The 26,347-nt window shown below is 40.2% G+C and overlaps 1 protein-coding gene across 1 annotated transcript in view; it reads right to left on the bottom strand.

The window, feature by feature from the left end:
- Positions 1-26,347, bottom strand: part of ca16b (carbonic anhydrase XVI b) — a 100,681-nt gene that overhangs the window by 20,746 nt on the left and 53,588 nt on the right. Inside the window, exons 4-12 of the mRNA XM_020628970.2 lie at positions 24,892-25,040; positions 17,249-17,344; positions 14,821-14,887; positions 12,261-12,418; positions 10,358-10,550; positions 4,933-5,117; positions 2,400-2,508; positions 1,833-1,882; positions 989-1,739 (exon numbers count right to left, since the gene is read on the bottom strand). Of these exons, the coding sequence (XP_020484626.1) occupies positions 989-1,739; positions 1,833-1,882; positions 2,400-2,508; positions 4,933-5,117; positions 10,358-10,550; positions 12,261-12,418; positions 14,821-14,887; positions 17,249-17,344; positions 24,892-25,040 (1,758 nt within the window). The remainder of the gene's footprint in view (positions 1-988; positions 1,740-1,832; positions 1,883-2,399; positions 2,509-4,932; positions 5,118-10,357; positions 10,551-12,260; positions 12,419-14,820; positions 14,888-17,248; positions 17,345-24,891; positions 25,041-26,347) is intronic.

The following is a 26,347-nucleotide window of genomic DNA, read 5'->3' as shown; positions in this document are numbered from 1 at the left end:
TCCTTGCTGTGCTTATGATGTAAGACCTGCTTGTTTTGCTGCTTTTGTAAAGCACTCCATAGCTTGAATTTAAGAAAATTGCTCTATTTTTTTATTTAAATTGTACTGTGTTCACTTTTTGTCGGCAATCTTTACTCTTTGCTGCTGTAACAATGTAAATGAAGAAGACGATCAAACTTGACTATCTAGAGGAAGTAAAAGTCGTAACAAGGTTTCCGTAGGTGAACCTGCGGAAGGATCATTACCGGTTTTGAGATCCCCGCACCCGAGGCCGCGTGGCCCCTCGGTGCTGGCGGCGGACATGTCAGAAAAACTTTATTTATCCCACATTGTGGGATAAATAAAGGATTATCTTATCTTATAAATAAAGATGGATATTATTATTACTGAAATTAGCCTGATCTGAGCGTTTTTTTTTTCTTTTTTTACCTCAGTTGCCAGTTATGCAAGTGCATTAAATTAAACCCCAGCATGAGACTCTTATAGTTTGAATCTCAGCCTGATGAAACCAAAGATCATAAAATCATCTCAACCCTAACTCACTTTGGTTTGGCTCCAAGTCTAGCATGGATTTTACTGCCTGATCACAGCTTACAATGGATACTTTGTTTTACTATTTCTAATATTATGATGGTTAAAGATTTCTGCACAAGAAAGATCTTTTAAAAGTCCCTTGATGCAAACTGAAAGGGATTCCTGGAGGCAGAAACCCTGTGGCAGCTGGCTTACTTCTGCCTTCAGGCCTCTTTGCTGTGCTGACACAGACGCCGGGAGCTTTATCTTTGACTGAGGAGGTATCCAGTGCAGGTCTACTTTGAATCAAGTTATTTGTAATGCTAATTGTGTCTGTGTTTACAGACTCCTGCTCTGTTTGATAGCTGAAAACAACAGAACCAAGATTAAAATGGGCTGTTGTTGTTGGAGAAAAGCAAAGACATGTTTTGGAATAGGTACTGTATATCTGTGAAGGAGTGGGATGTCAGCTCACCAGTGTGGACAGAAAAAGGCCAGTTACTCTTATCGTCCCTGTTGATCTTTGGAGACAGTGTGGAGCTCTGGGGAATCTGCATCTCTGCGCTGTCGTTTCGAGGCTCCTGAGTGGAGACTGCATTTATATCTGTGTGATTATTCTCTACGTTTACTAACTGGTCATCTGCAGTGCTTTCAGGTGCTGTGCTGCCTCTGACCGTAGAGTTCCCCTCTCCTTTCTCTTTGGCTGTAGACGCAGGGGTGGGTATAAAAGGCTCATTGGCCACAGTGCTGTTCGCCTGCTTCTCCTCATTATGAGCACCAGTTTTGCTCTTTGTCTTCTTCTCATCCTCTCCCTCCTCCTGCTCTCCCTCTCCCTCCTCCTCCTCCTCCTTCTCCGACCCTTCGCCCTCACGTTTGGCCTTGCTCTCCTCAGACGGGGCGTCCGTCTCAGAAGCGCGAGGCGGCGCCTGCTCTGTGCTGGACTTCTCTGGCGGGGCTGATGGACGGGTGGGGTTCTGCGTTGCTTTGGGTGCTTGTGTGGGCCACGCAGAGCTGGGCAGAGAAGACAGGACCCCTCCACTCACGCCCAAGCCTGCCAGCAAGGTGCTGGTCACCACCGATGCTACAGTGGCCTGGCTGCCGCTTGAGGAGGGGCCCATGCCTGTTGCCATGGAGACGATGGAGAAGTGGATGCCAGAGGACGTCCAAGTGGAGGAACCCGAGCTGATGGGAGCCATGTCGGCTGAGGACGCAGGAGAAATTGTTGGCTGAGGGAGACAGGCAGATAATAAGGGGTTATCTTTAAGAAAAACATTTTACTATCATACAGAAATGAAACATTTAAATTCACATCCACTTACCATCCCGGTCTTTACAATACGAGACCCTTCAAATATTCTCGTGGTATTAGCTGAAAAACAAAAAGAGTGTGAAAACATTGAGAAACTTGGTTATCTGTCTGTGTAGCTCAGGCATGTTAATGAACATATAGTAGATAAGTAAATAAATATAATCTATTAAATAATAAAATATCTACAACATTTTAAACAGCTAAATTAAACAAAAAAGTTAACATGTTGATAAAGAAGAAGGGGGATGTATACAGCTATCGACTCTTTCCCCTTTTCATAACAACCATTCTGAACAAACATTTACATCAACCCAGCATTGACACAAAAGAAAATATGAATAAAGATCACATCATTTCCCCGTCTCCTCATCAAAAATGTTTAGATGTAGAATTTCATAAACAAAATAAAGTTTGATTTGTTTCAGTTCCACACTCATCAACCCCACAGACAGTGAAATAGTGTTCCTTCATTGTCGTAAGAGCACAAGAGTTTCTAAAGGTTCGGCTTCCCATTCTAATGAAAACCTTGAAGAAAAACAAAATGACTCAAATGCTTCAAGGCTTTTTCAGCCGTTACCTCTGAAAAGCAGCGTTTGACTGAAATCGCTGCGCAGGTCGTGCTGACACACAGCCTGCACCCTGAACAGGTACAGCACGTCAGGGGACACATTAGTGATGACTGCTTTCTGCGAGAGAGAAAAGAAAACACACGAGCACACAGTTTAAAGCACCTGCAAACAGACTGTGAGTAATATGTGGAGATGAAAAAATATATAGGGAAAAAAAAGAAAAGGGATTCTATCATTCATATTGCCTAAAATGAAAATAAACTCAGTTAAGCCGCTGCTTTGTCAACAGTCTGTGACCCACAGGTTTAATGCATTTTTAAAACCTCTATTCGTGTCTAATTTAATTGTGTTGTGCAGTTTGCAGATGGCTGTACTTATATTAAAATGGCCCTCAGAAGGGATGGGTGATTGCCTCTGGAGCTGGAAAGCTAGTATTTTTTTCTCAGATAAAGGTGTCCAGAGATAGAAAGTGAAAATTGAAATGGAAATGAAAAGGGCAAAAAAAGAAAGACTGACAGCAGAGAGAAGCAGAAAGAATACTGTCAGTAAGACAACGGATCGTCTCTTCAAATGGAGTGAAACTACAGAAAGCACCACATGGGACATATTTATCATTTTTTTCAGTTGGCTTTTTGAATTCAATGTAGAGAACAAATATGAAGCTATGCAGCTTTTAAACATAAAGACATATACGGGAAAGAACAGAGAAATAATTAAAGTCAGTCCATTTTTGAGAGAGAAAAAAGGCAGCAAGTTTCCTCACATGCCAATCAAGACTACCCATATTCATTCTTAAAGTTTCTGGTTTCATATTCCAAGCTATAGCACATTATACGGGATCCTAACAGAGAGTCATCCACCCTCCTGTGACTGATTTCAAAACTACTGGAAAATAGAAAATGAAAAGGATGCTTTGGAGATATGACGGCTCTGCCAGAGGACCTCGGGGAGCAGCTCAGCAGATAGGGAGTGAAGAGGTCAGTAAATGTAGCTGGGGGGATGTTGAGGGTAGCAGTTAGCCAGCACGGGGAGAGTGAAACTGCAGTGAGATGGTTCCTATATTTAACATCAGGCTGTTGCTGCAGGATTCTGAACAAGCTGCATGTGAGATGTGGTCCTATGAGAGGCACAGGAGTTCAATAAACTACTATCATCTCAAGGAACAGAACCCATGGTTTATCTTTAGCTGAGAGTAGCACCAGTTTAATTTTTGACGTGTTTCTTAACTGCAGGATGCCAGGCTGCAAATTAATTTCAACCTCCATGTATACAGCCTCAGATATAGATACCAGTTTGAAAGTTAAAGATCCCTTTCAGACAGGTTTTTGAACCTGGACGGAAATCTTTTGTGTGTAGAAACACAAATGCGACTGCAAAGAATCTTGTTAACTATTGCATGAACTAGTCCCTTAAAATTAAAAGGATAGGAGGATGTAAAATGTTTAAAGGTTTGAGGCATTCTGTCCCTTCCAACCTGTGCAGTGGAATCAGTAAAAGTGACTAGCGCAGCAACCATGTACTGTATGATCCCTCACCGGCTTCCCACCCATGACAATGACAACTGTGTTTACTGGAATGCATGACTGAGCTGGAGGCAGAACTGCCACAAGGGAATTGATCCTAGGTCCTAGAAACAGTGGGTGAGTGTTTTGCCCCCTGCACTCTTTTGAGTCTAAAGAGGCAGTCATGCGGACTATCAAGACAGTGGGAGTCAGCAGGCTTTAAAGAGAAGCCCAGCTGGGGGCGGGATTCCCACAAATGAAAGGATATGTGACCAATGTGAAGAATATATAGTGCGGAGAAGAAAGAGCCCCTGTAGGTGTGAGCTCCTGCAGGAGGGAGGAAATATTTCTGTAGAGACAGTGAACGCTCTGCAGGAGAGACACGGTAAGAAGTGAAGTGGTAACTCAATGCTTAAGGCACACAAGCAGAATTGTATGATCACTGGTGTCAAAAAACTTCACTGAGATCTGAAGCACGACACTTGCACGGTTGCTAAAAGAAGACAGTTTTGAGTTCTAAGAGCTGCTTCCACTGCCTGGAAAGAAACTGGATTTCTTTTATCAAAAGACTATTAGTTTTCAAATCGTTAGAATTATTGGTTTTTAATGTCGGAATTGTGTCTTGCTATGAGTTTCCCTGGAGTCTGAACGGCATCGCTGCCTAAAATAAATAGAGAGATGTTGGGAAAAATGCTTAAAGTGAGAAAAGGTCACAGGTGCAATTGTCAAACCATCACATCAGTGCGAGTTGTCAGGCCGTTTTATGTGTCTATTCTTAGACAGGTGAGCGACAGGGGAGTGTCTGGGCTCCTCATATCAGCCAACAGCCACACGCAGAGTTCATCACAAACTGTCACCTCTTACACACACTGTCACGGATCCAGCCCCCCCCCCACCCCACTCCCATCCTGCCAGACAAATCTGAGGCGCTGCGAATCAGTTAAACCAGACAGTTAAACCACATCCACTTCAGAAAAATAAAACTAAACTTAGACTTCTTTGGTCTCGTTCCAGCAGTTCTAGCGGCGGTAGATCTCACCATGCTCTGGTCTCCTGTCTTGGTGAAGGTCTTTTCATCAGCGACATCTCGTTTCACCCAGCTGTAGGACACCATGTAGCTGGTGATGGGGGGGTGGTAGTCGGTCAGAGGCCGTTCCCAGCTCACCATCAATGCCGTCTGGTTCAGCGGCTTGATCTTCATGCTCACTGGTGCGCTGCTGCACACTGAAAAACACCAGGGCAAAAAGAGGTGAGGAAGACAAAGAATGATCATGAAAAAGTGACTTGCAAGGGAAAGACAGCGCGTGTCTGAATGCAGCAGGGGGAAATGAAGAGCTGTGGTTAACAGGGCTGGTTGACCACATGTATTTGCGTCCTTTGATTGTTTGTGGGCAGAATGCAGGATAACCTTTTAAAAAGACTATTATTACTGTCTGTACCAGACTAGACACAGAGCCACTTCTATTCGAGAAAAGATAATGCAGGGACTCAATAACAAGGTCCCTTCTGGAGGTAGAACTGAGGTCAGACAAACCCTTGGCTGACAGTGTGAACTGTCAATCTGGACGGGTTTGTCTTCTTTTTTTTCTTTTTTTCAAAGCTAAAACACTGCAGGAGAAGTAGAATACAAAACAGCTGGGTGAATGCTAAATGTGTGGTGCGGAAAACACTGCAGCTTCCTGTTCATACGTAATTAGCAAGTTCCTGTCTGTTTAACATTAAACAGGATGCATGAGGAGGATGGAAGAAAAGCTGCGAGTCTGCCTCAAGGTGGCGGTGTAGGCTGCAGCATGGACATTTGCACAGGCATCTGTCAGCATGAGTAAGGGACTATCTGGACATGCTCAGGATATCAGGGCAACAGCAATCAGGAACCAGTGTCAACTGATTATACGCACACAGGGTTTCTGTCAAATTGAAACTGTTCTCCAGTTTTCTCCATTTACACATTGAGGCTGTGGTGCAAATGATGCGCCATGATACAAGAGGAGGAGGAGACAGGAGGAAGGAGATCAGTCAGGGGGACGGGGGGGGGGGACGGGGGACGGGGGGAAACAATAGCAAGAATATCTTTGGGTGTTGATGAGGTGTGACAGGTGTGAAATGCATTATAACCTGTTGGATGTTTGCTGTCATCTTCAGTAAGTCCGCCAACAATGAGACAATAGTTGAAGACATCGTCGACATTTTCATCACTGCCTTATCTGTCAACATCCTTTTCTCCATTAACACTGGTGCATTAGTAACACTTCAATCTACTGCTGGTGTAACTGACAGAGTTCAAGGTTTTTAAAACACAAGCGAAACAGTGGCTGAAACTGAAGCAAGTCTGTGAGCATTGACTGTTTCCTCAAATAATCTCTTCCGTTTATTGAGTTAATAATGTCTATATTTGTATAGTATCAGTTTTTCTGTATTTCTTTAAGTCTAATGTTTCTCTTTTAATCCTAACAGCCGAGTCAGTTTCAGGGGTTCCAAATTAGCCAAAGCTAGAAACCTGTATGCATGGCATCTACTTAGTGTTTTACATATGAAGCAATGTTCATTACATGTGTCCCTGTTAATAAACGCATACATAGATAAATAAATAAATAGATCTACAAAACAAATATCTTATTAACACGTGTATAAAAATAGGCATGAACTTTGCACCTTGCAGTACAACAGTACTGTGAAACTGTATTTCTGCTAAAGAAAAAAAAAGGTCAATAGTGTTACAAATAATAGATTTTTCTTCCATGATTTCTGCTGATGCACATAAGGTTGAAGTTTGTGTGTTTTAATTGGAAACTGATCTGATCTAAAGCTGGAGGTATTATAATTAATTGTAAATCAGCAGAATGGCAGCACAATTAAAAAAAATGTTCTTGTTTGTTCAAAGTTTGTGTACAAATATGGCATTGTCACATCCTCTAAGTTCCATTGAATAAAAAAAATCCTCACCTGAGACAGAGTAAGCATGAAACTGTGTGTAAAATTATTTTCATCACTGGCAGAAATGACATACTAGTGAACAGCTGAGAAAAATCTGATAATCCTTCAGGGATTATATACACTACTGCATCCCTCACCTCAGCCCGGATCCCCACTTAAAGCAGAACATGATTTTTTTCTCCTGGCAGCATCTGCCTTATAGCCTACGAACTTACTGTTGTCAACAAAACAGCATTCAAATGTGTCTCTTTTCTCAAGGCTGTACAACATGTTTGTTTTTTTGAGAGGAGGTGTGCAAAATGTGGCATGAACAATGATCTCCTTGAAAAGACGAGTACACTATACACCACATACTACTACTACTACTACAAGTAACATTAGTCATCTTAATAAGAATCATTTGTACTTTTGGAGCATTCAAACCAACATTGAATCAGTGCAGTACTAAGCAGTTAAACACATGGGATTATTGATACATCTATAACCACAGTCTGGTTAAAAACAGTACAATAATGAAGTTCCTAATATTGCAGCTTCAGTTAATTGGTGAATTACTCCATCTACCCTAACCCTAACTGTTTTTTTAAAGCACTTTTGAAACATAATTAGATCCAAGGCTGTGATCCAAATAGTGTTTGTTTTTGTTTATAATTTGTAAGTCAAGTTGGTTTTACATTTTTTGCACTGATTTAGCTAATTTTAGCCACTACACTTAGCTCTGTAAACGGTGACATTTTGCTATTTTATGATTTCCTACAGATGAAACGAAAAAAATCAAGAACATTATCAACAGTGTGATTAGCGTTTAAAGTTGACATTAGTTGCACCCCTATGCACAATATTAAATAACACATGTCTTTTAAAGTGGTTTGCTAAATCTGGTCTCCACTTAAGAAAGAGTTTAGCATGCAAAGAGTAACAGACAGACATGGGCAGATACACAGTGTTGGAGATTACACAAACAATAAAACAAATATTGCCCCATATATGTTGGCTTCACAATAACACGCAAGAACTAAAACTTAAGCTATTGTTTGCATCGAAAAGGCTTGCTGTGCATCTACCAAAGAAATTTTCATGGCTGTAAAAACAAACACTGATGGGATATTGAGTCAAGGTGTGGCCATGGATCTCACAACATTTACAAGCAAAGCAGTCATTTACTGCACACAGATAAAATACCTCCCTCTAACACACAACCTTGACAGATGTCACCCCTGAAGATGAGACACCGTTAACTCCTAAAGTGCCTCCCTTAAGTTTGAATTCTAAAAATGTTTTCATAGTGAAGAAGAAGAAAAGCGTTCGAGACACAAAAGAGAAAAACAAGCGAGAGGGAGGAGACGCAGGATGAAAAATAGAGAGACACTGGTCCACATCCATTTTTCCTACTGACATGCCACAAAAGCAATTTCACAACTTAATTTGTATGGGTCTATTTTAGCTGTGCCACATATTAATGATGATTGCTGATCGGCCTTGTTAGGGTGCTCCAACTTCATCACAAGCATTCCCAATCAATTCTCCCCGCCAGACACCAACAACACCACTTTAAGGCTCAGCAGCTTTCTCATTAGTCTCAATAGTTCCTGTGCCGTTCTGTTATAGCGAGCAGTGAAAGATGCACATATAAAAGAGAAAGAAGAACAAAAACACTCTATTTGAGCCCTGCATGAGGTCTTAGCTTTGTATTAATATGTTCTTTGATACAAGAATGACTCGTAACAATGGAAGAATGACATGTGCACAATACCAGCTTCATCCAAAAACCTCTGAAGGTGGAATAATAAGAAAATATTCTGGTGATTTCAAACTTAAAGAATGTGCTCTACCAGTTAATTTAACTAAGAAAGAACAATAAACACCATCTATGATACCATTATACTATATTTAGTTATGCACAGAATGGAGAGGCTATGAGGGGGTCTAGATGGACTTTTTTTTATTTGCTTCCAAAATACAAACAAAATCTCATTAGTAATAATCACTGCAGTCCTTAGATTTTTTTAACCACAGAGAAAACAGTGATAAAAAAACAGAGCACGAAAAGAGCTCTGGAATGTGTGGTCACAATTTAATTTTGCACATCATTGGATCATAAATCTCTGCTACAAATCACAAGAAGACCTCAGCTTACACTAGCCCTGTACATAGATAATGACGTTGAGAACTTTAAATAACACTCTTAATAAAAAATGTTTTGGACACATTCTTTCAACATTAGTATGGAGACATCATTGGAGAATGTTTGCCACAGTTTGACCACCTCACCATGGGGGGACCCATGTGGAACCAGACTGACTATTTGCTGAGCCACTTCACCAAACAGTGACTGTCCAACCATAGCTTTACGTAACATGCTGCTGGAACTTAAGCTTTCATCCACGTGCTGAGACTGTGTTTGTTGAACCAGAGCAGGAGGGATGTTCAGAATTAGAATTTGTAGGATGATGTATCGATGTAAAACAGAACAAGAACATAGTGCTAGAAAGTGAAGCATGCTCATTTGCTCTAACATGAGCTGAAATTGCAAATGTGTAAAGCTAACTAGCTTAATACCTTCAACAGTAACGTTATGTTCTTTAAAAGCTAAAAGTTAGCATTTTTGTTATTGTTGTTGCACTCAAGACACCAGGACAAACTTGATGTAAACTGCAGGACCAGAAAATGCTTCCACGTTTCTTGTTTGGCTCAACAACTGGGGAGGATGCAACATTTTAACAACATGTAGCTTTAGACTTCACATGATTTAATTCTGTTGTATCAAACAGATTATATTGGGAGTTTTTTCTTTTAATAGAAGTCACACAGACACATGAAATAGTCACGTGAAAAAAGATGTTAGGACCAGCACCTGATCCTAATGTTAGCTTCAGAGACTAATGTAAGCCTCAGAGGCTTAATAGCAGAAGTAGTTATCTCAGCTTGCAAAATCAGTGTAGAAAATATGTCTCTGGTCTGCCTTTTTTTGCAATCTAGGACCCATAGTTGACATAAAATAACTAAGAATTTCTTTCTATAATGTGAATGTCTCTATTATTAATATTAGTGGATAAGCGCGTTGGCATGCAAGAATGAAAAACTTGACAGGCATGGCCATGGCAACTAAGGGGTTAGGACTTGGTGTGCAGCAATGACAAAAATGATAGTAAAACTCTTCTTTTTCTTTTTTTTTTCTTTTTTTTAAATCAAGTAGATAGAGCTTGTGTCACATCCTTGGTGAGATTATAAGGAGCTTTGGAAAACACTCGATGTTTCCTGATCTCTGACACATCCTTGGCCTACACACGGTTTGCATAATGTCAAACTAATCCACACTTAACTGTAATATAAATGACCCTGTCCTTAGTTTACAGCAAACTCTGACTCAGACTAATTTGGCAGCAATTCACAAGAAGTAATAAAACAGTGAGTAATGATTGTAATTAGATGATGGTAATTACAGCAGATGCTTGGTTTAAAACAACAGTGCTTTACTGCAAACAACAGGGAGAACGTGATACAATGCAGGAAAAAAAACCTCTGCTTACCTCTTGAAGACTCAGTGCCGTGAGGGCTTTCCATAATCTCAGTCAAATCTCTCTGCCATGCGTCTTTTACGGCAGACTTATAGACCTTCCTGTTGTCGAGGTTCTGCAAGTGCCGGAAGTTGTTCCTCAAGTAGTCCACAGACTTCACGTGGTCCTGTTGCTCTGTTGTGAAGATGTGGTAAAAGAACTCCAGCTAGATGGAAAGAAACAGAAAAGGATGCTGAAATTCAAGGACTCTTTTTTTTGGTGTTGGTGCGCGAGTGATGAATATGAAATATCATGCAGAACTGCATTTGTAGGCCCTTGCCAGCAGCTGACTGTTCACAAAAAGAGAACAGTATTAGCAAGAAAACATTCCCATCGCAGGCTCCAGCAGGCACGGACCTCAATCATCCTCCCGGGCTACCTACCGGGCTGTAACTTCTCAACGGGGGCAAATTTGTGGCCATTGATTGCCGTGAATGATCTCCTGCCGCGCGCTGTAATGACTACACATTACAGATACTGTGGAATCAATGTGTCCTACGCGTGCTTGGAGAAATGAATTACAGGTTCATAAAAGACTATCTGTGAGAGTCACAAACATTGCGCCCGTGGTCAATATTCCTCCAGCAGAAGTCATTTCTGAACAAAAGATTTGTCCTCCTGGAAGCTGATAGAAAATTCCACTGAGCCCTGCAAAAATTTCTCGCCGGCACAGAGCGCTCTGGAGGATATGCAGCTGGGTAACCAAAGAATTGTATGTATAAAAGATGTAGCTGAGGAGTGTGCATGGGATCAGCAAAAAGCATGGGCATGATTTGGAATATATTATCCTTTAAAATCACAGAGAAGAAAACAGTTGAATGTAACCATGACTCCAACTGTTAGAATTATTAGTCAGTCTTACATTGTAATGGTTGTCCTTCCGAAAAAAAGTTGTCATATTTCTCCTTCTATTATTGACGTTGGTACAATAGGTCTGTTGTTGTCGAAACATCCCTCTCTTTTTCTCTCTCCTCCTATTACCACTTTCATGATACACCGAGTGTTTGAATTTCCCTCGGGATCAATAAAGTATCTATCCATCCATTTATCTATCTATCTATCTATCTATCTATCTATCTATCTATGTTAAGGCAGATGACTGTTTACCAATGACTCTGGTTCTGCTCCAAATTTCTCAATATATAGATGCATACTTTATTCATCTTTCACAGGCAATTACAATTTAACAGCAGCCACAATCACATTAAAAAAAAAACCATCTAACGTTGAACAAACCAAATATAAGTATTTAAAACAGAACAATGCTTCCAAATGAGACTTTTAAAGATATTTAAGAAATGTAATAAAATGTCCGGTGTGCCTGTCTAAACTGTCTACCTGCTAAAAGGACATTTTTCCTCCCAACTGATGCCAAGCACTTGCTAAATGTGTATTAATGTTGGTTTTCAATAATAATACAAAAAAGAGTACAGTCTAGACCAGCTCTATGTGTTCATGAGATAACTCTTTTTATATATGGAACATGTAATATATAGTATAACAATACATTGATTAATTGAGGAAGCAATGGGGACAAGACTTCATTTTTCTTTTAACAAATACATAATATACCACAATTATCAAGATTCATGAGCCTTTCAATCAATGAACGTTTCATGAACATGAACAGAATGATCTACAGAAACATGCTGTACTCTCTATATGCAGCGACGTCTCATATGCAGAGGAGTCAGGTAGGAACCAGGGAAGTGGGAAGAGAGGGGAGAAGAGGTATACAAGGGTAAAATAGCTTCTGCACGACCCAGTGGGACAGCAAGTGATCCACTGACTGTGTGCAAATTGGATTCAAGAATATATAAGAATATAGCTCTATGTATGAGTGTGTGTATGTGTGTGTGTGTTGGACTTCACTCACCTGTGAGTGGGACAGATACACTGGCCTGGAGAAGATGATCCACTCCACGACCTTGCTGCAGGGCGGGGTGGTTAGAGAGCCTGTGTATCGGTAATAACTGTCCACCGACGATGGCAGAAGGTCCCTCAGGATGAACGACCGGAGGTGGGTCTCCTTTTCTGGGTAAACAAGGGGTCAACACTTGTAAATATACAGAAATTAAAAAGCAGCGCAGCTTTCTTTACGAGTTCAAAAACACCTTTAGCGGTAAGTGTTTGATATAACCCTAAATATCCTGAGTTACATTTACACTGACATTTACATGGATGTTTCATTTCACTCCCCCTGTGGCATATTTTACTGCTTTGCTGAAAACCTCCACTAGAGGAATGACGGTGACAGCAGTTAAAAGCCTCTGCACTTGCTATCGCTCAGGCCACATCTCTGTGCTCAGATGGGCTGAGAGAGCAGCAAAGGGAGAGGGAGTTAGAGAAAAAACGGCCCGTTCTGACAGATGATTTGTGGCGAGGTGGTGGTCTGCACAGCTCCGTGTAACAACTGTGGCATGGGCCGAGGGGATTAAGACGGATCCCAATGATTACCAGATCAGCTCTATCCCCTATGATCAGAACGAGGCAAGCGAGGCGGGCGACCAACAAACACGAATCAGATTTTGATCCAGAGGAAGATCCCTTTATCTCCTGCAAATACGCTGTGTGGGCTACATGTGTGGGCTTGTTTTTCTCCTGGAATTATGATATGAAAAACCCAAATAAGGCTAAATTGATGTCAAATCCAATCTCTCACAGATCATGACCTTAACAAATAAATAAATACAAATAAAAAATAGAGGCTTGAGGTGAGAGGGTTGATAGGACTTTTAAGGCACCAGAGGCCTCGCCCACATGTCTCATCTATACTCAGTCTAATTCAGTATTCACAGCCTTTCTTTTCCCAGTCTTCAGACAGCGTACGTGCCCTATCGCTCATGGGCCGCCGAGATGCTGATGGATGGATGACTGTGGGATAACGAGCTGGTGGAAAAAGCAGCCACCCTAACAGAGGGGGGGAAAGGAGGAGGAGGAGAGGAGCATTTAGCAGCCAGCAGGAAGAGAGTCCAAAAACCACCACACCCACACAGAGCTCTCTGTTTCAGCTGGGGAGATGAGAGATACTGTTGGTGTTAGCACGAACATCTGTGTAGCCTCACAGCACAGAGATCTGCCACTTCTGGAGACTGATGTAGATTTATTTACCAGGGTTATATAACCAAAGGAAAGTGGAGCTTAAATACGACTGTAAATTTAGAAACCACAGGTGAAATAGCTTCTCAGCTGAAATCAGAATACAGATGATTTTCTTTTTTTTTTTACTGGAATAAAGAAAGGGAAGAAATTTCACTGAACAAAGAGACTTGTTTTCTGAGGCCTTGAAATGATTTTTTTCTTAGCGTCTTAAGCAGTCTCTTAGTGAGGTTTTTTTCCCCATCTGTCCTTTCGTGCACTCTCAGTAAGTTGCAAAAGTTGAGTTTGTTTTTCCTGACAGATGCTCAGCACAAGAAGTCATAACCTCACCATCCATCTCCAGAATGAAACATGGTGTAAAATTATAATTAGAAAACCAGTCAATGAAGTCTGGCGTTCAACTGATGAAACCACCATGGCTGCAGAAGCATCTCTCCGTTCTTTGAAACATGCTCATCCATTTGCATGCCCTTGTCATTGTACATTTATGCTCACATAAAGACCGGCGGGCAGGTTGTAAAACAAGTCATACGTGTCCGTGTAAACAGAGCTGCTGTGTCCCCAGCCGCAGTGAAAGATTAGACAGTCATGCTAAAACATGTGCTTATAGTATGCATAAGTCATGCATGCATTAAAGCCAGCGCAGTAGCAGCTATTTAGCCAGTCAGGCAATATGCCAGGAAGAATTGAGCCACAGCATTTAACATCAAGTGATGTGAAAATGAGCCTTTGCAGGGAGCAACAAGAGCTTATACATGCATGTCTGAGTCAGAATAATGTTGTCTAATTGAGGCTCAGTGCTAATTAATAGTTTTTTCTCTGTGAGTGCAGCTCCTTGGAGGTCTTCAACTCGGGAGATTCACGAGCAAGGGAGAGGCGGTATCTAGCAAATTCTGCCTCCTTTTGAAGTTAAACTCTGCTCATATCTTGTGTTTAGGCTCTAATTGTGGATTTAAAAAAAAATAACAAAGACCAACGCTGAAACACAGGATCATCCATCTTTGTTCTTTAAAGCTGCACTTCCATGAGGGATATACCTCCAGGATCAACTAATACACCAACAACAGCCATGGCAAAGGGATTGTTTGGAGGGAAATTGCTTTTGAATATCCCATAAGAACTTAATTCCTGCAGTACAGTTTGATGTGAAAAAGATTTTTGGTCTTAATACATTCAAAAAAGAAAAAAAGTTACATCACAGAGATTTTAACACACACACACACACACACACACACACACACACACACACACACACACACACACACACACACACACACACACACACACACACACACACACACACTGAATAAGGCAGAGTTAACTTTACAATCACTTACCATGATGCACCACTCCTTTCAATCCCTGGATGATGGGCTCCACGGCAGGATTGTCTTTTTGCCCCAGCTGCAGGAAATGTCCAGAGGCCAACGATTACAAAAAGGATTACAAGACTACAAAAGGGTCCAACATTATGACAAAAAAGCACTCAACAACAGCAAAATGGGTGGAGTGTCTCTATATCTCTCTAAAATTATTTAATGATTTTGTTGGACTACTAGTTCTCTGGTTGTTGATTTCTTTTCTTTGTAACTACAACACTATCCCATCTAATATTTCGTTTGACCATACTTTGGACTTCTTTGCAAAGAACTAAGGATTCCCAATATATTTCTGTATTATCTGGATTTTCCATCCATATAAAACAAAAACACAATAAACAAACCTTTTGATTTATTTAATTTTTTAAAGACATATAAGCTTTTAATGAATTTTCCTTCCATATTGGTATCTAGTATTTGGTTTTTCGCTCTATTGCTCAATTGTCTCCAGGTGACTAACATCAATATATATATATATATATATATTTTTTTTTTACCACACGCTAGAATATTCCCAATGTCCTATTTAAGACACAATAGTGGACAAAACAGTGTTGGGATGCAGGGACCGTTCTTCCCTTCCCTCAACATTAATTCAGGTCAGTCAGAGGAGAATAATTGTGTGGAAGTGAATGCTGAATGTGGATAATATGCTCACCTTAGAGGCTGTTAATAGGCCTTTGGGGACAACAGGAAGAACTCTCCTCATTGATTAGAAATGGTAAATCTGAGCCAAGGTGTGTGTGCCTGCTTAAAAACCCTCCTCGCACTGTAAACTGCTGTTCAGCGGATTGTGTATGGTGGTGCTAATTGTAGTAAGCAATAGGACTGTCAGGACCCAGCGGAGCCATTTAGGTACTCGTACACACGCGGTTTTATCACTGTCTGAGAGAAGACCTACATTTCATAACACCTGTGTCCCCGTTCCAGCCTCCCTCTTCTGCACTGAGCTGACCCCTTCCTGTACACCATTAAGCTTGGTGTCAGCCCGCATTGATCACCTACCAATGCGGAAACCGCAAACATACTGTTAATAGAAATTAAGTTTGAAACATGGAGCGGTACCCTGAAGTTGTCAGGGCTGCTGGTGTGTGTGTTCACACGGTTTATTAATCGCTGCTGTTTTTTTAACAGAAATTAGGTCCATGCTCGTCCATTTAAGAGCTTATGTGTGCCGACCTTTCAGGGGACGATTTGTACTATCTCAGTAAGCAATCTGCAACATGCCGAGGAAGAGAAAAAATAATCAGCTGCTCGGTGAAGGAAAAACTCTGCTTTAACAATACATGCGGCAAAGATCATTTTTGACAGAATCCATCAATTACCGGCCAGTTTTAAAATTAACAATCCTCTCTGTGTGGCTTCTTCAGGTCTTTTATAATTTCAAGTAATTCAACTAAGACTTCTTCTAATCTGCAAGTTATAATTCATCACTCTTAACCTCGGTTTTGTACACTTAGAAGAATTTGATCTCTTACAGTCATTTCATAAGCCCATAAAAAAAGTGCCTTTTCCATTTTGTCAGTGCAACTAAACACTAAACGAAGAGCCATTTAAAACTGGTTGTCTCAAAAGAGCAGTGTAAAGAATATTTCACAAGAGTCAGGAGCTATGTCAGCAGCTGTGTGAGGCTGACAAAAGGCACCGGCATGTTCACAATGACTGTTCAACTCTGATGATAAGAATGGTTGTAGTTGAACGTGTTCCTTGTAAAACTTTCTTTATTTTCATGTTGGTGCGTATTGAATGTTTGATCATCAGTGGCTATGAGCCTATTGGTGTTGGGATCTACAAGGATTGGCCCCTATTTTTAACAAAAACTATCATCTAATGAGGACCATTGGTTCGAAATGCTCGTTTTTTTCTTTTTTCATGACAGTTGTTACCAAAATTTTAGAGTGCCAATACCAGTTTCAGAATCTGCCTCATAAAATGTTTTACGTACAGGAGTCAATGCACAAATCTAACCCTGATACCATAATCAAAGTGCCCCCCTAAAGAAATCAACTTGTAATTTTTACTGTAGTGTTAACAGATTCTTAAAGGACAGTTATAGCGAATTATATTTAAAGATGGCATGATGTTGCAATTTTCAACACATTTTTTATAAATTATTTTCACTGCTATAAAAGGGATACCAGTCAAAACTCAAATCTAGGGACCAGGAATGCTATTGTGACAGAACAATTTTATTGGAACGTCTTTTCAAGTTTTATAGTAACCCATCTGTTTGAGAGTTAAGATATTTCAGTGTTGATCAAAGTGGTGGATTGACAAACAGCACATGCTATTCTTAATGCAGAGCTACTTGTACAAAGAAAATGTTGTGCTAGTAAAAGTCTTTAGGTTAAATTTGTGTTGACCTTGAGCCCTGGTTATACTTTACCTCAAAGAAGACGGCCATAGCAGCGATGATGCGTCTTTCCTTGATGGCAGCGCTGAGGCTGTCAAAGTCATCGGAGTTGTAAAGGTAGATCTGCATCTGGGATGGGAAACAGAGCATAAACAGCTTGAGGAGTGGACAAGGAGAACGGACGGTCCTGCCATCAATCACTTGGACACAGTGCTCAGGAACTGATGAAAAGCTGCTTTGAGGGGCATAAAAGACGGTGTATTTATCACTCTCATAAATCTCCCATAATCTGTGTCGTTCCCTTTTGTGTTCTGCCACTCCTGGAGGATGCTGGAGAAAATACAGCATCCCATTCCTCAGGGCGACTGTCCTCGCAGAGACAGTCACGAGCAGGACGAGAGGAAGAACGAAGGGGATTGTGCTCTTTTCCTGTGCTGAGATCTAACAGAATGCAAGCCTTTTAATCAGTGCTCCCAATTACCTCAAATCCCCCACAGGATCACAAAGCTCAGGATGCACTAATAAAAGGTGAAAACCATCACACACAAAATACATCATATACCTGTCATGGCTCTGGTTTCCATTTATATATATATATAAAAAAAAATAAAAAAAAATAAAAAGCATTTAATTCTGTGCGTTTTTAAGAGCAGACATATAATGGTCATGCTGATCAAAATCAGGAAATGATTCCAAAAGTAGCAATTGGAACTGTCAATCATCCTGCTGTGTCGAGGCTCTTTAAAATGAAAAAGCCTTTCATGTCACTGAACCAAGTTAATTGGCAACAAGGAAAAGGTCCTGGACGTTGATTTAATTAAAAGGTAGACTCGCTTTCTTACTTTATTTTCTCCAGAGGAAATCACGGGGAAGGAACCCGCAGCCATGATTGGCTGTGCTTATGAAAGATGCAAAAAAGAACATTTATATAAGAGTTTAAGTAAGGATATATCGGTTAATGCTCACTACAGGTTTAAGCAGTACAAAATGACTCGATCCAGATGATTTAGGGATATTTAAGCGATCAGTGTCCTTTAACGGCTGCCTTTAATTGAACTTCAATTTTGTCATCTGAGAACTCAGCAAGGGAGAGCTGTGTCCATTCATCAGCCTTCAGACGTTATTAACTACATTACACAATTAAGCTACCCCCCCCCCCCCCCCCCAAGGCTTCATTTACTCACTGACATGGGCTCATGTGACCCGCCTTTGTTAACAGCACTCTAGCCCAAAAAAAAAATATATATATATATATATATATAAACTAAATATAAATCAGTGATATTCAATTATTAGACACTTGTGAGTGCACAGTAGCCAATAAAAAACAAATGTTGCCAAAAGAGATTTGAATCACTTGACTGCACGCTCGATTTCACTGCGTGTTTGCGAGTTCTGACACAGAGCCCCTCAGTGGAGTAAACTCCATTCACATCCGCACACATATCACTGAGCCTTGTTGATTCTAAGCGGGATGGACAGGTGGCCTGACCAATCTTAAAGCTCTCTTAAAACATTCAGACACACTCGTACATGTTTGTATTTTTGTCTGTGCTAAATTTACCATACTGCAAGAGAGCGGAGGGAAACAGGAGGAAACGGAAAGACAACAAAACATTATTGGAGCTTCATAATTTACCTCCAGTTCTCTCTTGAGAACCCATGCTGTCCACACCTCAAGAGCCCTTCTTTAATCTAAATTCATTCCATTTTTTTTTTTTCTGGGCACAAAGTGAGTGCAAACAGCAGTGCTCAAAGCTGCTCTGCATTCCCAAGTTCCATTTAAGCACAAACAGGTGAAAAACAAAGTCATGTTTGGCGTGATTTCCCAAGACGACGAGATATTGAAGCAAGACAAGAAAACTACAAGACATAAGTTAGTGCACAGAGAGATCTGAGATGAATCACAGCGGCACAAATGTACACCTCCCGTTTGTTTTTATTTATTCTTTAGAAAAACCCTGCCTCTGAAGCAGTTTATTATTACCGGCTTTAATGTGTCTTTTTAACACAGTGGGACTCTCCGTTCACCTGAGCACATACAAATTGCCACAACATTGTAGTCAAGAGGAATAAAATGTCACAAGATTTGTGCAGTTGGTGAAACTGCAAATACAAACTAAATCTACAGAGACCTGACAGAGGATTAAGGATAGCAAAGGAAAACATGCAAGTACATCTGAAATGACCAAAGCACAGCTTAGTGCTGGCTACAATGTGAACGCACAAATAGTAAAGGAAATATTGCTATTATTAACATGGGTGAATGGAACCAATCCAAATTGGACAGATACATTTTACTAATAGTCTGAAGGTAACATCTTACATGACTGGTGCACTGTTTGTATACACTTCCAAACTTTTGAATTAAATATTCTCATTTTAGTTTTTTATTTGCAGAAAATGAGAGCCGGTAAAGATGCAATATCTGTCAGACTGTGAATAATGCAACAAAAAACAAGTTCAAATTGGTTTTTAAACAGAATACTTGTGTTTGAACGTATCAGGATTATACAAATCAATACTTTTTAAGAACCCATTCCAAAATTCCTTAAATCAGCATCTCTACATGCATGGAAGACGTTCTCTTCCACGGTCTGTTGGATTTCAACACAGCCACACCTCGTTCTACTGATGGCACTGATTTGGTGGATACCTGACAAAGCCATCAGACAAAGCCAAGCCAAGCATGCGCCAAAAGTGGCAGAACATCCCCCAAGCAGCAACGTAGAAGACTGGTGGAGAGCAGACCTAACCCTGGGAGCTCAGCCCTAATTGACAACATCACATAAAGATGGAACAGAATCACTGAAACTAACGGCACAATAGAGATACTTCTTTTTCCATGGATTTCTTTCTAAAGTCACAGTGTGTTGCGCTCTCACAGTCGTCATATCCATCACCATTAGCCTGAGACGCTTACTGTGTATCGTTAATTAACTTTCTTCTGAACATGTACTCTCAGTTCCACTGGAACTATACTGTGTTTGTTATGTAAGGTACTGTGAAACCCACCCTCACACTGCCTACATTTGCAGTACTGTGTGCAAACGCCCACACTTCTAAGGTGTGATATGTATTCCATGTATAATTAATCTAACCTTAGTGACACCCTAATTTATGATCAGAAAAGATCTCCTTATGGTACCCTCAGGCAAAGGAAAAAAAAAATCCACTGTTTCATTTTTCATTATGCTGTTTGAGCAAACAGGTGGTCCATCAATCGATTTCCCCCACTTCACTCCCAACAAAAAGACTGTGGGTTAGATTAATGTCAAGCTCAGGAGCCACAGGCCGAGCAGCCCATACATTGTTTTGTTTTTTAACACGACAGGGTAACAAAAAGCAGAGAGGCTCTATGATACAGCTCATTGAAGACGTCCTTTCGCCCACCTTTTTTATATTTGTGTGGACTATATTTGTGCATGTTTTCCAGCTTCTGGGTAGGTGGAATAAACACTGAGTTGTTGTTTTTTCTCCCCACTGTAAAAATAAAAGCTTTATGTAGTGTGATACAAGCTACTTAGGGTGGAAAGTGACTCATTTGGAGTTGAGGGATAATTAGACAACAGATTGAAAAAACAGTTTCTGTTTAGCAGAGACAAATAAGCCCGGGAGCCAAACCTCCAAGGTCAAGCTGCTCAGCTCGCTAGGAACAAAAACAATCCACCCAGGAAAACAAAAAGGCAACCTCTAAGATCCCGGCATCTATCAGAAACAAACATTTACAGAAAGGTCAAGTTTTTCTGTACGTGTGATGTCAAATGTAATACAATTTCCGATGCATCAAATTCTGTAAATGCATAAATATGAAAAATTTGAATTTTTACATTATGCTGGGTGAGGAATCTAAATGGCTAAAGGCTACATGCTGCATAACTATGTTTCCTTTTCCACCATTTGTCATTTGATTCCACTCTTTCTCCCTGTGGTCCCTTAGTTGGATATAGCACATCATGTTTCATATACGGTAGGCTGACTTGTTGTAAAAGAGAATAATTTACTGATCTCCCACTGTGCACCTCGTACATATACAGTATGTACTTAACAGGAAATATCTGAACGGATACCCAGCTGCTGGAATATTCCTCTTTGTACTTCCTGCAGGAGAGGTTAAGATTACTGTATTTTCCACGACTATGTTTTCTCTCCATGGTGTCACTCAATCCAAATCATGCATGTCAAGTCAGCCCTATCAGGTCTGCATGTCCTTGACATGCACGTTAACAGAGAAATTGATACCGAGAAAGAGAGTCAGCCATTTTTGAAAAGAATGTACCAAACGTCATTGCTGCTAAATGGCAGAGCTTCATTCACACTACCATGTATTTAAACATCCAATTTCATGTGCCAGAAAAGTGGCATAAATTAACTAAAGCAACCTTTTTAGTCAGACTTTTTTTTTCTTTTCTTTTTGAACCTTCCAAATGTGTTCTTTTAAACCAATCTGAAAGTTCATGTACCAATCATACCACATTTCTATTTTACATTAAAGTGGTCAAGGTTTACTTGTAGCTGCAACGATCAATCATTCATTTCTCGTCTATTTTGACAATTTATGGGCAAGCAAACAATTGCTTTATTGATGAAATAATTGAAAGGAAAATCGGCAAATAAAGAATGTTAGGCTGAACCTTATTTTACATTTGTATCATAATGTGTATCATTCATAAACACATTTCCTCTAATTTCTATTTATCTCCTCTTTTTAAAATATCAAAGGGGTATATTGTACTTTCAGATGCAGAGGCTGTAGCCCTCGAAGCCGCGGCCTGGATTTCGAATCTGACCTGTGGCTCCTTTCCTCCATGTCATTCCTCTCTCCCTCTCTCTCCCAATTATCTCCCTCCTTCTCTCTCTCTCTCTCTCTCTCTATCCAGTGTTTTGCGGCCGATGATGATGCTCGTTTGTGTACATACGAGCACGCGAGGGAGAGCGAGCAACAGGTTACTGGTGCAGTTCACCTAACGGCCATGCGGTATCACAGCCCCTTTAAATATGGTAAAACCTTTTAACTGGTAACTCTTACATTCCTTCTTTATTAATATAACAACTTTTATTATTTTTAAGAGATGTTTCAGCTTCTGAACACTTTTTTACCAAAGTTTTGCTTCTCTTTCATCAGTGATTGTTGTTTCTTACATATTTATAAGAGCGCTGTTGGTGGGAGCCTCATATTGCAGAATTTCAAAAAGAGCATGAACCTTTTTACATTTCAGGCTCTGCATTCCTTGCCAGAGAGGTTGATTCAAACCTCTCAGTACACACAGTGATATGCTAAGCTGCAAATCTATACTTCACATCTTTAAATGATGCATCTGGAGGGCATCATTTTCTTGTTCTTGCTCAGCTTTTTTCCCCCTTCCCAAACAGCTTTCCAAATTGGTCATTAAAGGGAATTCCATTGTCTCATTTAGAAGCCTGCCATCGAAGAGAGCCATATGCACAACAGCTTTATAATGGCTGTATATAATCCGCTGCCCTTTAATACTACGCTGAACACAAAATGATGCGTCAAAAATAAATCTAATTACTCAGCCATTCAGAGTCAAAAAGGCATGTCTGCAGAGCAAAGGGCTCCAAAGAACATGTTAGAACATGTCTGAACAGCAAGAGTGGTTTTAAGACATTGATAAGCTCACACTAATTATTAACCTTTAAAAATAGAATGAGTCAAAATAAAGATTTAATCAAAGCACATTAAATGTAGAAGGGCACATTTGCACATTCATTTAAAATAATACAACAAAAAGGTGGAAAGACAATAGTAACTCTTTCTCTGCTGGACATAAAAAGACAAAAAAAAATCGGTAAGCAGGCTTAAAAATGACTTAAAGGTTTCACACTCAATACCTTTTATATCAGTCCTAAGAATGCTTGATTATTTTCTCTGATTTTCTTTATTACTGGCAGTTTATTGGCTCTTTGTTTTCAGCTAAACTTGTGCATCATTATGTGACATTTCATAATCAAAAAGACATTAACTCAAGTTTTACAGATGTGATAAAAGTCATCAGTACCGGGTTGCACCAGCTTTGAATAGTTTCAAACTATTCTAGTTTGAACAGAAGTTCTAAAGCCTCATTTCCACCAAGCGGTCCGGTTCAGTTTGGTTCGGTAACGAACACATTTATTTTCACTGTCAAATTTTGGACTGGTACCAAAATAACTTTTCAGGACCATCCTCATTTTTTTTTGGTATACTTCTGTTGGGGTGCCAAGTGTACCGAGCCGACCCTAAAAGTTGGAGGGCGGGCGGCCCGAGTTGGAATCCAACCTGTGGCTCCTTTCCCGCATGTCAACCCCCTCTCTCTCTCCCTGATTTCCGTCTCTGTCCACTGTCCTGTCTCTCCATTAAAGGCACAAAAGACCAAAAATAAAAAAGTTGGAGCTAGACACACTGCAGTCGGTTGATTGGTAGAAAGAATCTTCACTTCCCGTGTGACAGCGGTAATGAAGGACAAACAAAAAACGCACCATGTTAAAAATATACTGTGGAGTTGGAGAGAGTTATTTCAAGGCCGTTTTTTGTTATTTGCAGCTATTGTCAGCGCGTAGCACCGCCCTATGGACAACCTCGGAGATGCAGACTTTCCTAGAAATCACTGATTTTTGTTAACTGTGTCACATTCTTCTTCATATGATGAATTTATTGGCTGCCTACACTATGTCACACCGATGTGATTTTGTGATGTGTAAGGGTACAGTTGGCTGTGGAAACTCAAGCAAGGGTTTACCGTACCCAACTGTACCAAACTGTACTGAACCAAACCTGACCGCTTGGTGGAAACGGGGTTGCACTGTTGTAGTTTGAAAGGTTGAATCATAACAGAAATACACAATCTGGACAGCAACAGGCACAAACCAATAGTTATCTAACCTCTGAATTTAGCCAGGTCATTAGGTTATGTTCTGATACACGTACACACAAAGCCACCCAGCCTTTCCTTGTAATAGAGCAGTTGTCCAGTGTATCGTTTGGAAAAGTGGGATGACTTGGAGGATGAGGAGGGGCAGGGTTTTACCGGCTGTTTGGTGTCGGCTGTGTGTTCTCTGTGATAGATTACATCCCTTAGAAATGAGTGATGACTTTGTTTTGTACTCCTGCTGTTGTTTTCCATGAGCAGAGAGATAAGTCCTTCTTTCAAACAGTAAAATTAAAATTAACTTGTTATTGAAGATTACACTACACTAGTGTGTAGTGTTATTATAGTTTTTATTATTGAAAAATCTTGTGAAGAAGTCCGTAACTTTAGTCCGTACTTACTCATAAGTCAATACAGTGAAGTAGAGTTTTTATAGCTCAGAGTAAAATATCCTCTCGTCCTACTAGAAGCAGTGCAACTTACCTTAAAAAATGGCTATTATGTTTATGCCTACTGACACCTTTAATTTTGGAGATGACTTTGTTAAGGAAGCTGCTGTTTTTGTTTCGATTCACTTACATTTGAGGTACGTTCAGCATCTTTTGAAGGCCACAGACTACTTGAAAATCATTTGACCATGTTGAATTAACTCTATATTTTCCAACTCTTGATTTTCCTTACAACTGAGGATGACTTTTTCAATGCCTACACAAATCTCATATCATTATGCAACAGTAGCTTTCCAGGCTCCAACATTCAGAGCACCAGGCCCTATATTTCAGAGTGTGTTGTAGTGACAGGATGCTTTACCTCCACAGGGAACCGTCTGCCATTTATGCTGTGTTCTGAACCTGCTGATCCATTACTCTGGCCCCAGTGAAACTCCATCTTCTCAGCCTTAAAACGGCCCGGTAGTCCAGCCCCTCTTACAAAGTAGTCATCCTTCAGGAGAACAGCAACTGGAGACAGAGGGAGGAAAAAAAGAACGCTGGACTCAAACACAGAAAATAAATTAAGTACATGTATAAATGTATACAAAAATAAATTTCATGTCTATTATCGAAAACACTTTTTTCTCTTTGTTAACTCCAATATCTAAAACTCTTAAATAAGGCATTCAAATTCAACTGTGTTCATATTCATTCACTTCGGGTTCTGTGCATTTTGTTATTAAAAATATCAAACAGGAAACCCTGTAGAATCAGAAAAAAAACAGGATTTATTTTAGGCTGAATAAAAAGACGGACAACATTACACTCCACAAACGAGAAAAGGCTGCCAACCCTACTGTTAACCATTTTTTCAACGGACACATCTGTGTCACGTGTGATGTGAGCCATTTAGGAAAGCTGTTAAAACTTAACCGTTTCTACTCAGGCTCTCATTGGCTATAGCAGCCTAGGAACAGTGAATGAGAGGTCATAATAGCTCAGAGTACATTAATTAGTACAGAGAATACATTTGAAATTAGTGACAAAAAGTGGGTATTTTTAATCAATGTGAGACTTTGTGGATGTAAGGTGTTTGGATAAAATCTTGAACTAGTTATGGATTGTGGGGAGCACTGCAGCAGCACAGTAGAACTTCAGAGGGTAAGAAACATGAATAAAAAAAGAAAAAAAAAGTTTGTTGTTGGTCTGACAGACTGGTAGATTGTGTAATTTTGAGTTTTCTATGTCATCATGGCCTCTTAACAACTCAAATCTCTTGACATCGCAAAAAGCTGAAATGTTTAATTAACTGCGCCCACCTCCGCCCAAGTCTCTTTGACTTAAGTTACCATGCCAAACGCCATCATTTTGTCTATCTGGCTGCTTTACTGAACTTCCTGATTGGATGGGCACACAGTCCAACTCTCCAAACATGAGGGTGCAATTTTGTATAACAAGCTATATGCTCCCCCGCCAAGTTTCCGGTCATTTTCAGCAGCTGTGGTTTGATTTCAGTACTTGTCGTTGTGTTTCAAACTCTGTCTGAATTTAATAGGTGTTTGATTGATTTTGTTCAAATATGACCTCAAGGCATTCATTTAACAGTCCTTGAACAACAAGTGATAACTGTGACGCTAGAGAATGGCAGATCAGACACACCTAGTTAAAAATCTAAGTTATGATCCCCTTTTTGGGGATTTAAGTCAAACTGCACGCTCGGACCCTCTTTTACAATTTGATTCCATTTGTTTCGGATCCATACAATCAACAACTATTTATACTCCCAAGTCCACCAGGAGTTTATGCTGCCTTCCTGGGTCATAGCAAAAATGTTG

Source organism: Labrus bergylta, chromosome 5 (genome assembly GCF_963930695.1).
Source record: "Labrus bergylta chromosome 5, fLabBer1.1, whole genome shotgun sequence".
NCBI classification, from domain to species: Eukaryota; Metazoa; Chordata; class Actinopteri; order Labriformes; family Labridae; genus Labrus; species Labrus bergylta.
The sequence above is the reverse complement of the archived record's forward strand: the minus strand, read 5'-3'. Positions and strand labels throughout refer to the sequence as shown.